Raw genomic sequence first — 12,790 nt, 5'->3', positions numbered from 1 at the left:
TACAAATAATATAACAAATAACCAAACTTTTTATAAGAAAAAAAAAAAAAAAAAAACAGGGACTAACTGTGAATGTCGGAACGGATTCATTGGTAAGTAGGTCTACGGGAAAATTGTCGTTTATCCCAGGCAAATCCATTTTTGCCCAAAATGAACAGTTGCTATCCTGTAAATGCCTTGTTGCGCCAAAGAGGGAGTGTTGAGAAAGTCGGCTGTGGTTTTATAAAAACCACATCATCGTTTCTTATTCTATTTTAATTCTTAAAAGAATTAAAATAGAATAAGAAACGACGATTCCAAAATAACATGAGCAATGTTCCTTGTTCAGGATGCAGTGAACGCGTAAAATTAATACCTGTGCTGGTTATTGAATTCATCACGCACATCTGTGAGTGCATCCCGCGGCAGAGATATGAGACCTATATACATTTGTACCTGTGATTATGTAAATCGCTGCGACCCACAGAAATAAAGATGTAAATTGGTATATTAAAGAAAAAGACATATTGGTTACTTAGTTTTTAAAATATTGTGATATGTTTTTTGTGTTGCCCAACTGGATCCTGACTTTGAGCTAAATTTGTGGACAACAACGTTGTTTGAAAGGGATGGGGTAGGTTGGAGAGTGGCCAAATTTCTAATGCCAATGGTAGCCTACGCATCGGTGGTTCAGTGGTAGAATGCTCGCCTGCCACGCGGGCGGCCCGGGTTCGATTCCCGGCCGATGCAGATTATTTTGAACTATTTTGATTTTCAGATCTCTTGCAAAGAAATAAGCAAAAATATCGCCCCACAAGCGGTAACTTAGACCCCATTCCCAGAGATTAGATCGATTCAACTAGATCGACCTAACTCCATGGGGGTTCACGCTAAATAGCTGTCAGCCGAGCGGGCACGAAAGTTAATTACCCCCTTACAGCTTGTAGTAGTGGCTGTAGTGATATGCTCTTAATCACTTTTGCTGTCCCAGGTGTTTGAGTGTTGGAAGCGGTTTGTTTGAATGGTAGCAGTACTTTAGAACTTTACTCGCAAGGAGTTCGCAATTGAGACGTACGTGTCTAAGACTAGACGCACGTCGCAAACAATGTAATATAAATTATACAGCTTGATATAGGAAAGGAAGCTTAGGACGACGCATGCATACATGTACCGGTAAATTGTGGCATACACGTGCCCCCTTAAGGAAAACACACTTATTCTAGAGCACAACCAGGTAAACCACCCAGAGAGCTCAGCTACTACATTCAAGTATGAACTTACCCTCTATCAGGGCCGCAGATTTATTATGTGGACTTCTCTCCAGCGCGAAAGAATCGTGCCATGAATTACCCAGAGACATATCTCTGACTATCTATTAAAAAATCCATCTGTGACTCTGGTAGAGGGGCGAATTTGCATGTTAGCAAGCCACACGGCCAAAGTCGGGGCAATAAACGGAAGGTTGCTAGATTGGCTGACAAACTGACTTGAAAAAAAAAAAAAAGAGTGACTGTCCGCGCCTCTATCACGTAAAAAACTGATGCTGACTTGTTCACGGGTCAGATCAGAAATATCCTTTTGCAACAAACTAATAATTTTTGAAATACTTACAGATACACCAGGGCCGTAGCCTCCGGGGGGGCAGGGGGGGCAGCTGCCCCCCCCCCCCCCTGGAAATTGGGGTGCAAAAAAATAAGCGCAAAGGTATAAAAATAATTGCAAAGTTGGTATCAATTCTGTGAGAAAAGGCACTCATGGCCACTAGACAATCGTTCAACAATCTGTTTACAAAGGTGTACTGTTTTTATCCAACTCAGTTCATGCCAAAAAGCTCACCCTCCCTGAGGGAGCTATCCCCCAGGCCAATTGGCGTGTTGTGTTGAAAAAATGACTGTACTTGTGGCAAAATGAACCCACAATTTCTGACTTCTGATTGACCAATAAATAACAGTTAAAATGCACCAGAATGCAGTATTATACATACAGTTTTTAAATATTTTCCACACCGTGGGAGGGGGAGACCCCCTCCCACATCCTCCCCCCATCGGGGGCTTTGCCCCCTCGTGTCTGCTTACTGCCCCCCCCCCCCTGGCATTTTGCTCAGGCTACGGCCCTGTACACCTTGATGTCAGTGTGACAACTTTGCATTATGCTATCATGAACAAACTGATCATTTATTTCTAATTCGTGTACGGGATTGCTCAGAGACCAAACTCCTGTGGATCTAATGTACGGGTATCCTTACTTCTATGCGTAATTTTTTTTTTTCAAATTATTATTTTTTGTGTAGACCTCATTATGAAATGTAACAATGTACATTCAATTTTAGTGAGATTTGTTCAGAAATCTGTATCATTTTTTAAAAATTCTCTTGTATTATGCTAACTTTTTTCAAAGAATTCATTTTCTGCTTTATAAAGGCATTGTTGGGGGAATTCGAACTTGCATTTGTATTCAAGTCAACCTAGCCATTTTTTTCGTAGCAGTTTCGTATGTACTGCATTTTTAAAGAATTTTTTTACCAGAACTGTAGCTTTTCCCTAGATTTTTTAATTATGTGAACTGTTTATAATATGGAGCTAATGGACAGTTAATGAGACTTAGTGGCATGATTCAAAGACAATTACCATGCGAAGAATTTGATTTGATTTCCTTATTTTAAAGATGCAGAGTTACACACCTTCTGCAAAACATGTTTTCCGTTTTAAAAGGTGCAGTATCACCTACGTGTAGATGGTCATTGGTGACGAATTTCCACTGCTTTTCTTTCAACAGACCCATTCCTCGCGGTAGGCGAGAAATAATACTTGTCAGTGGTGTAGAAAGTGCAAATTTACTGAAACTTTTTTGGAATTTTAGTTCGAGAACTTTTTCTTCCGATTTATTGGCTTCTTCGCCGACTTTTCAAAAGACCTGGACCATGGTATCCGATTGAATTAAAGCACCACGTGGTGCATCTTTGATCTTACATGATGAATATCAAATGTGAAGGGATAATCTATTTTCAGATATATGTCACTAGAATTGGACATTTTGCTCTACATTAGATTATTTTATTTAAGTGTCTAGCACAGGCTTTCAGTTGTTTAGACCATTTACTATACTACATCTCTTGAAATCATTTCAATTTGCTAAATGAAAAAACGTTTTAGCCTCGAAAAATATGGGCATTACTTAACATTTTGCAAAGTCATTTCCGTTGATATCAGTGCTACATGATCTCCCATTTAAATGTTATCATTAAAAAACATAGAAACAACAAGGAAGGGGCGTGTTTTTGCAAAGAACAAATATTTGGTCAGAAAGGCACGTATTCAGAGTTGACACCTCGGCTTGGTTCAATGATTCAAGGATTTACTTTTAATCCCCAGCAAAAAAGATAAAGGAACAGTTCTAGTTAAACCAGTGCAAGTGAGATAGCAAGTTACATGTACATGTACACGTGTTTTAACAGGGTTATCCTTGCACCAACTAAGCTTACCCTCCGGTAAGGAAAAAAAAGAGTAAGGCACAGTGCTGGCGTGACTAAGTTTATTGTGGTTCACTGTATTAATTACAATCACGTCCTGTCGTTACACGAAGGCACATCATGCTGAACGCTGAGAGCATGGAGGCCTGGAGAGAAAAAGGATAAAATTTAACATGTCGCTGACAAGAAGGTTTTTGATTCCTGCTATTTTCGTAATATTTGCAGTGTACACATTTTACCTATTGTTAAGGACAGCTCCCTGCACAACCTGGAGAGATATTAATAGACATGATCTGTTAGGAAACAACAGAAACAAATCAAGAGAAACAAAGAAAACAGAACAAAGCAAACGAACAACAAAAGCAAATGTGCATTTAACCAAAGAGCAAAAACCATTTGAAGTGAATTCAATCTTGAAGACGAAAATTGAAAACTCGAAAAAAATTTCGCAGATGAGTCAGGGAAACAAGGAGTCAAATTGGCACGTACATAGGTACAACTATATTATCAATCCTCGTTATTTTTGTCATAAGGACATTTTCAATAATAGTGTGTTTCTTATTGTTATGGTTCCGTCTGCTCCAGAGAATTTCGAAAGACGCCTTCAGCTGCGAAAAACGTGGGGTAGTATAAGTCAAGCACTGGGGGAGCGTATCAGGACGATATTTGTGTTAGGACAAAGTTCTGATCATAAACAACAAGAAAGGAATTTGTTGGAAGCTGAAATCTTTAGGGATGTCTTACAAATTGATTTTAATGACACATATAGGAATCTTACATTAAAAACATTATCCGCTATGCGTTGGGCGCTTACCTGTTGCGACAAAGCCAAATTTATCATGAAAGCAGACGACGACATCATAATGCAGTATAAACTAGTAGTGCGAACACTTCTCGCACGGACTGCGGTGAAAAATGCATCGGACTGTTTTATGGGATTTGTTTTCAAAGACAAACCTCCAATACGAAACCCCTTGGATAAATGGTACGTTGGTGCAAATGAATACCCTGGATCAAAATTTCCACCGTATGTGAACGGCCCGAGCTACATTATGGCCATGTCAACCGCTCGGAAATTGTTGTCCGCGGCTTTCACGTTGCCGTATCTTTCTATGGAAGACGCTTTCTTGGGGATTGCAGCAGAAAAAGCCGGGGTTACGCCAGAACATGATGGACGTTTTGTTCCTTTCTTCTGGCCGGGGCACGAGTACAATTTTTGCGCTTACCAGCACATGTTAACAATCCATGCCAACCCAGAAGATATCAAACAGCAGTTTTGGAGTGACTTGAAAAGAGCGAATAGTTTTAAATGTCCAAAACCTAACTGGAATAATTTTGCATGGTATAAGATTAATTTTGGATTGTTCTAAATTAATGCTACCACCAAACGCACCTTTAAGATATCTTTGACTATTGCTACTATTGCAATCCAAATGATGGTAATAATAACTAGAAGTTATGTTGATGACAGACAGACAGACAGACAAACAAACAAACCTTAGCGGAGGTAATAATTCATTGAAAAATAACATCCGAAATGGGTAGTATTTTATCGTCATTATTATTATTATTATTCATTTTCTATGGAGTTGAAATCCATGGCATTTGTTCTAGTCATGTTTAGTGTCATTCTGACCAGTGCTGTGGGTCATCTGTTTCTTGTGGTGACAAAAGGGGGCGTTCCTAAACCTCTGTCGTACTAGCTGGTTGGATCCAACTCCTCGGGGATTCTCGATCAATCGCATTCAGTTTAAGCGGCTTAATTGTCTTGCACTCCACATCGTAGCTCAAAGTACTTGGGTAAAGTCGGGAAAGCTTTGTGGGTCATGATGTTGTTCATGTTGCTTTGTGAGGGAGCGTGCCAGACAATTAAGCTGATTACAATGACTGTGAGAATCCCCGCTGAGATAGATCAATCCTGCTAGTTCGATAAGGTTATGGGAATGGGGTCAAAGGCTTGCTGGTGAACACGCAAGTTTCATAAATATAACGGTAGGTCGTTAATCATAGCTATAAAAGGATAGGGCCTACCAGTAACATATTGCCCTGGAGAACTTTGATCACATTATTATTTTTTTGAAGCTGTTACCATCAAACGTGCCTATGAGGCAACAATGGCAAATACTGATATTGCTTTCCACAACAATTCATGTTCTCCTTGAAATGGATATGAATATCATTCTTTTTGAAAATTGATTTATTTCTCTTCGATTTTGGGTTATACAAATTAGATCTCAAAACATTGGATGATTTATTAATTTTTCCCTTAACATATTAAAGTAAACAGAGGACCGCTGTGAAATACACTCGTCTTCACTATAATTTTTTCTCACAATGTATAGCTCACGTTTTATCGAATACTGTCCAGTTTCTGTTTTTTTTCATCAAGGGTGAAAACGTACCGTGTGAGATTTTTTTAACATCGCCGATAGCAACTCATCACCCGTAGCTGGACGTGTGGCTTCATTTCGCAGAGTTCCAACTCAAACCATGCCCTGCGGCCTGGTTCAGTTGTAGCTAGTTAGGTTGTAGTTTGGAGATACATAATAATAAGGCTCATTCCCAATGAAAATATTGCTCTACGTAGAGCGGTCCAACTTCGTGGGGACTCTCGCTGAACGCGATCAGATTAACAAGCCTCTCGTTGTCAAGTAGAATACAAAAAAAAAAGCTGGTGTTTATACAAGTAAACAAGAGGAGGCGTGTTAATCTGTTAATCTACGTAGAACCGAAATTTCATTGGGAATTAGCCCTTATACGTGTAAATGGTATTCATTTTAGTATTTTTTTGAAACAATTATTGGTCTCCGAGTCTTGAACATTTGATATCGTCAAACTGCTGTTGATAAATTTCGCGGCCAGTAGCTTGACATGCCAATAGACAATTCTAATCTTTCTCCTGAATCATGGACTTTGCACATTCCTATGAAATTATGATGTTAGTTTGATTTTTTTGCATTATTCTGAGGTTGAAACGTACCAAAATCGCTAACTTGTAGAACGGGGACAACATATAGAACGTCACTGGTAACAGTTAAAAGTAAAATATTTGAGAATAATAACGACTTCCCGTTTTTTCTATCCTTCGGGTGATGCGCACAGACATTATGGAAATTAGCCGCAAATATGTCGACACCAATAAAACACCAAGTACAATATCAAATACAGATTACTTAAGTTTGCTATTGCCCAGACAGCACGTGGCATACTTCCATTAAACGGTACAATACAGATAAAATCCTCTTTGCAACCCCACAAATGGAATTTGTGCAAAATTGTTTGTAAATAATAACTTTTGCTTACTCGTTACATCATAATTTTAGGATGATGAGTCTTATTGAATATTTGATATACTGCATATTTTTTATCCCTAACGCCATAACATTTAATACAGGCAATAATTTGTTACATTATTAAAATTTTTTAAATGATTAGAAGTGGGGTTATATAATAAAAGCGGCCTTGTTTGGCCAAATCTCGAACAATCGATATTCTTTGTTGCCTTCTTTGTTGTTATGAATGGGACTTTGAAAGTTTGTGGTACACTGGGATGGAGGAAACATAAAATAAATTAATGTCTTTCATAGTATTCGAACTAGTAATGGTAGGCAGGTAAACCCGTGTAAACAGTGTCAAAGTACAACAGAGCGGCCAGAATGGCATAAATACTCTCCTGTCAAATATAGTTTTTCAAAATGTCATATTTCATTCTTTGATTCCCTAGATATATCTGGACCGAGAGCACAGGGGATTCCTTTTTTTTAAAACCGCTTATCGTCAACAGAATTTGTTCGCTGTAACCTAACATTAGACGCATTGCAATGTTTTTATGTAGTTCTATGGTAGGCCTACGGAGCGGAGCACAGACCAAAGAGAAAGTCCTTCATTTTGGCAAATTAATTATGATAAGCCAATCAATGGCTTTTGGGTTTTTCAGGACACACAAAACTTGTTCAAATTATACCTTTCAAGGTTTATATTCAGTTCTTTTTATTTCATGCAGTAATTAAACACTGAACAAACCTGTTTGGACTGACATCAACACGCGTAGTGCAAACATAGTTCAACAAACACACCATGTGAGCCTTAGATTGCCAGTTCTAATATTTAAAATTTAACATTATTAAGTGATAGGCCTACCAGCATTATTAAGTAAATTTACATTTGTACATTTGTGCACATATAGACTGTTGTTCAAAGTATAGGGATTTACACCCTTAAATGGCTTGTTCATGCCACACGTCGTGGTCGTTTTAAGCATTTATAGACACACAATGGGCACTTAAACCGTTATATATCAAGATTTTTTTATGGAAATATAATTTCTTTTCCATTAATGTAATTCAATGTGTACATGACCGATATCCCTTTGTGTTTAGGTCTTTTACCGAAAATTTAATTTATTCTTTATTTTCATATTGTTTACAAGCTGGTATGAAAAAATTCACGACGTACATGATTTTAAAATAAATGGATTCAATAACCTTCAGAAATCTATAATGATAAATAATACATTTTTATATAACCATTTCTTGATGTTTTAACTTATGCATATTGAATGCAGTTGATTTGTTGTGAGAGGCATATTGAGTTGCATATGTTCAACTAGTATTTCTCTGTAACAGAAAAATTAACTTTGATCTCTGGTCCCAGTTTAATTGAGCTCGATTGGCGCTCGAATGTTTACTATTCCTTTGCGCTGGTCAGAGGCGTACAGGCCTATTTCTGGTATTTTTTAAGGTTGGATTTATAAATGAACAACGAGAGGATGTGTCCCAGCTTTTTAGTGTATATGTACTTGGTTTAAGGATGATCCGATGGCTGTTTCTGTTTTATTTTTGTGTCAGAAACTAAGACGCAACCCTCATATCCGATTCAAATAGAACTACATTCGAACTGCATTTTAGTGGCAAACAGTGGCTTTGAAAAATTAGTGAATCATAGGTACCATTCCCAGACCCTACCTGTGGATCGATGTATCTCGGGGGGGGGGGGGGGTTCTCGCTAGATTGCTTTGAGCTTAAGCGGCTTAGATGTCTGGCACGCCTACTGAAGCTGCTAAACGATATCTAATTAATCGGAGATGTATCGATCCTGTTAGATCGATCTAGGTATGGGAACCCAGTCTTAAAGGTGTTAAACAACAGTTTACGACCGAAAGGTACCGCTGACTGTGAATAATGATAATCACCGTTTGGCATCATTATGTGCTTTCAGTAAAAGGTTAACGATATAAAAGAATGCACTTTGCACTGAAATTTCGTGTTGCGACTTATATCATGGTGAAATAAATCCAGTTTGTTACATCTAAGGGCATAATGTATAACCAAACCGAATTAATGAACAATAAAAATGACTAAATGGAGTGATTTTAAACATCTGCGGTGCGATGAATTGGATTCAAGGCTCCCTTTATTAAGATATAAACGTTATGCAAAACATGTTTTTCTTCTTATAGAGCCACAGTACATTTTTCAGACAAGGGCTGTGGATAATGCTCTGTTTCTTAACTTTCTACAGACCCATTACCCGCGGTAGACAAGCAGTAATATTAATTGTCAATGGGATATTTAGAGTAATGTGTATTTCGACTTTTTTGCAACGGTAACTTAAGAGCTGTGTAATGAATACTTAGATATCTCGTATTTGCAAAGCCCCTGGATAATGATATCCATTTTTAAAATAAAAACACCACAAGTTGCCTGGTTTCTGAAGTGTATAAAAAACATACCTGTGATAAGGTTGTTTTAAGTGCCACTCCGATTTTGACATGATTATGATAAAATGAAAAATAACGGATCACATTTGGCATGTGGCGGAATCTCGGGGTATTTTGTTATTGGTTAGATTTCAGCACGTCGGGCGCAAGGATGAGACTTGCGGTTTAATGATTTTGTTCTTAACTGAATATAATGAAACCACAGGTATTTGCTTATTTGCATTACAAATATTAATTAGTTTTAAAATCGCCGACGCCACTTTACTCTTCCTAAAATGCCCTAAATGCTATCAGTTAATAATAATCTCTTATTTATTATGCCATCACACGAAAAAGCAAATACATACAGAAAACACACAGAAACAGCAAGGATGGAACATGTCTCTGAGGGGGAGCAAATATTTGGCCAAAAGCACGCTTCGGAAAAGAAGGCACCTCTGCTGAATATTTCCATTCCTTTCAATGCAAAACATTCACATCAAATCTCGCATTTAAACTCCGGCATTATAAATGATAAAGAAGGGATCGCCCAGGTGAAAGTAAGGTAAAAGCCGCGGAGTTAGTTTGAACAGCGCGTGCAGGTGTGCGAACAAAATCACCAAACAAGTGTATTAATTTGCGTGGAGCGTGTGGTGCTGCGGGACCAAGTGTGTAATGTGGTTGTCACTGTCTGTATTAATTACACTCACGTCCTGACGGTGCGCGACGACACAGCCTACTGAAGAACGTTGACAATTAAAAGGACTGGAGAAAAAATGGAAAGATTTAACATATCGCTGTCGAGAAAGTTTGCGTTTCCTGTTATTTTTTTAACTCTCGCAGTGTACACAGCCTGCCTGTTGTTGAGGATAACTCCCTGCACAACTTGGAGAGATGTAACAAGTGGTTATGATATTAATGAACGTGATCTAGTCGGAACCACATCAAGAGAAACAAAGAAAACAGAGCAAAGCATACAAACAGCAAAAGCAAATATGCATTTTACCAAAGAGCAAGGACTATCTGACGTGAAATCAATCTCGGGGACGAAAATAGAAAAATCTGAAAAAATATCGCGGATGAGTGGGAGAAACAAAGTAACAAGTAGGAATAAAGCTGACAAATCAAAATTGCACGTGCATAGGTACAACTACATTATTAACCCTCGTTATTTTTGTCATAAGGACATTTTCAATAATAGTGTGTTTCTTCTTGTTATGGTTCCGTCTGCTCCAGAGAATTTCGAAAGACGCCTTCAGCTGCGAAAAACTTGGGGTAGTATAAGTCAGGCGCTGGGGGAGCGTATAAGGACGATATTTGTGTTAGGACAAAGTTCTGATCATAAACAACAAGAAAGGAACATGTTGGAAGCTGAAATCTTTCGGGATATCTTAAAAATTGATTTCAATGACACATATAGGAATCTTACATTAAAAACATTATCCGCTATGCGTTGGGCGCTTACCTATTGCGACAAAGCCAAGTTTATCATGAAAGCTGACGACGACATTATAATGCAGTATAAACTAATAGTGCGAACACTTCTCGCACGGATTGCGGTGAAAAATACATCGGACTGCTTTATGGGGTTTGTTGTCAAAGACAGAGCTCCAATTCGAGATAACTCTAGTAAATGGCATGTTAGTGAAAATGAATACGCCGGATCGAAGTTTCCACCGTATGTGAACGGCCCGAGCTACATTATGGCCATGCCAACCGCTCGGAAATTGTTGTCCGCGGCTTTCACGTTGCCTTATCTTTCCATGGAAGACGCTTTCTTGGGGATTGCAGCAGAAAAAGCCGGGGTTACGCCAGAGAATGACAAACGCTTCATACCAGCGATATGGCCTGGGGATGAATACAGTTTTTGTGCTTACCAACACATGTTAACAATCCACGACGTCCCCGAGAATGTAAGACAGCAGTTTTGGAGTGACTTGAAAAGAGCAAAAAGTTTTAAATGCCCGATACTTGATTGGGATAATTTTGCATGGTTTAAAATGAAATTTGGTTTGTTTGAAATAAGCACCACCCCAAAAAGCACCTTTAAGACAGCTATGACTACTACTACTATTGCCGTCTCCAACAATTCATGATATTTTTTTAAAAAATCATATTTATGGCTTTTGAAAAATTATTTTAATAGAGTTAAAAGATTTGTCGTTTTCAACGTGTTAGTAATATGTCTAATAACCCTGTGATATGCTGGAGTTACCACAAAAAATTTTCTCTTCATTTATTATACATGTTTTCAGAAGTTAAAACTTCTTTTTGTGAAACTTTAAAGTATTTCTACTACATATTCAGCATGTCTCCAGTTTAATTTGTTTTTGCCTTTGTCTCTTCAAAACCAAGAGTTTCTAGGTGGGACACGCAGCAAAGGGCACAACAAAAATAGGTAAAACATTACAATCAACACTAGTTCTCGAAGTCGCCACGGGCAATTCATTGCCGATGGTAATTCAAAGGACTTTCAGGTCAAAACTGGAGGCTTAATTTCAGCTGTAGTTTACAGGTACATATCGCGTATGACCTTAATGTTATTTAGTTTGGGCTTCCAGTTTACATGTTCTTTAATCTCTATGTCGTGACATTTTGCTGTAGCCATACTACTGTGGTCAAACCACATTGGGCTGTGACCTTAACATTGTTATTCAGACATTAATGCTTAATTATACAGCTTACCTTTTTCCTTTTGTTTTTCAAATATATCAGTTGACAGTTCCAGCATTATCAAAATACTTATGCTTAAAGTGTAAAGTGCGTTTTAAACGCTATAATAAATGGATTAATCCAAAATGCTTGATGTCATAGGTATGTCAGCAGAGCCTCACTTGCACACGAACCTGTTAAGAGTCATGAAAGTGCCCAGGACAGTATCGGCTGGAGTGTGGGAATTTCCCTTTTTTCTATCGTTATGATGATCTGCACATAGTACGGAAATTAGAAGCAAATATGCTAACATTAAAGCTAATTACGTCAAATACAGCTTACTTGCTATCGTGTGTCCTCACAGGATCCCCAGTTTACTCTCGTCTGGAAAGCTCGTAATACAACCCATTAAACGGCACAATACAGAACATGTCAGTACACTTAAGGGTAGCCTGTACGGGATTTTCCCACCAAATCGAATTTCCCTTAAAATAGTTTATACCATCATGCCTTCCTGTATCAGAATATTGAGTACAGGTATTTTTATTTGGGGGGTTTATAATTTTAAAGAGCTGAATTGTGAGAGATGAGTAGCTTTGCAGGATATGTAGACAAATATGACTTTGGTACAGTTTCAAACGCGGATAGAATACCATTAACACACAGTGTCATAGCACAGCCTTTACAGACAGTTAATGTACATGTATGCTTTTATTGGTTTTCATACATAAAATCAGAATTATCTGTACGTCGTACGATACGAACGCTATATGAAGCGTATTTTCTATGCTGGGCATGCATTGCATTGCTTTTCACATGGCTGTCACGTTATAGAAGAGACTGCAGAGATTGACTGAATCGACATTTTTTTTTTATGTACTTGCATTATTGCTGCTGGCACCGGGGTTTTCATATGATAGCACAGCGTATAAAAATAATGAATGGGTCGCGTATCATTATGGTATACTTTCTATTTTCTATATTTTCATAGC

At 38.1% G+C, this 12,790-nt stretch overlaps 1 protein-coding gene and 1 non-coding gene across 2 annotated transcripts; both read left to right on the top strand.

Annotated features, from left to right (window-relative positions):
- Positions 1-658: 658 nt before the first annotated feature.
- Trnag-gcc (transfer RNA glycine (anticodon GCC)) lies at positions 659-729 on the top strand. Its single transcript has one exon. It is a non-coding gene; the product is annotated as a tRNA-Gly (tRNA).
- An 8,799-nt stretch (positions 730-9,528) lies between these two features.
- LOC106150915 (beta-1,3-galactosyltransferase 1) lies at positions 9,529-11,247 on the top strand. The gene has a single exon (XM_087002837.1). The coding sequence runs from the start codon at positions 9,923-9,925 to the stop codon at positions 11,240-11,242; it is 1,320 nt and encodes a 439-aa protein (XP_086858963.1). The 5' UTR covers positions 9,529-9,922; the 3' UTR covers positions 11,243-11,247.
- Positions 11,248-12,790: the final 1,543 nt, after the last annotated feature.

Source organism: Lingula anatina, chromosome 1, assembly GCF_051362555.1.
Source record: "Lingula anatina isolate TDL-2025a chromosome 1, LinAna3.0, whole genome shotgun sequence".
Lineage (NCBI taxonomy): Eukaryota > Metazoa > Brachiopoda > Lingulata > Lingulida > Lingulidae > Lingula > Lingula anatina.
The sequence above is the reverse complement of the archived record's forward strand: the minus strand, read 5'-3'. Positions and strand labels throughout refer to the sequence as shown.

Bases quoted from the DNA above. Each gene is read 5' to 3' on its own strand.
- LOC106150915 (XM_087002837.1), top strand. From the start codon at position 9,923: ATGGAAAGATTTAACATATCGCTGTCGAGAAAGTTTGCGTTTCCTGTT.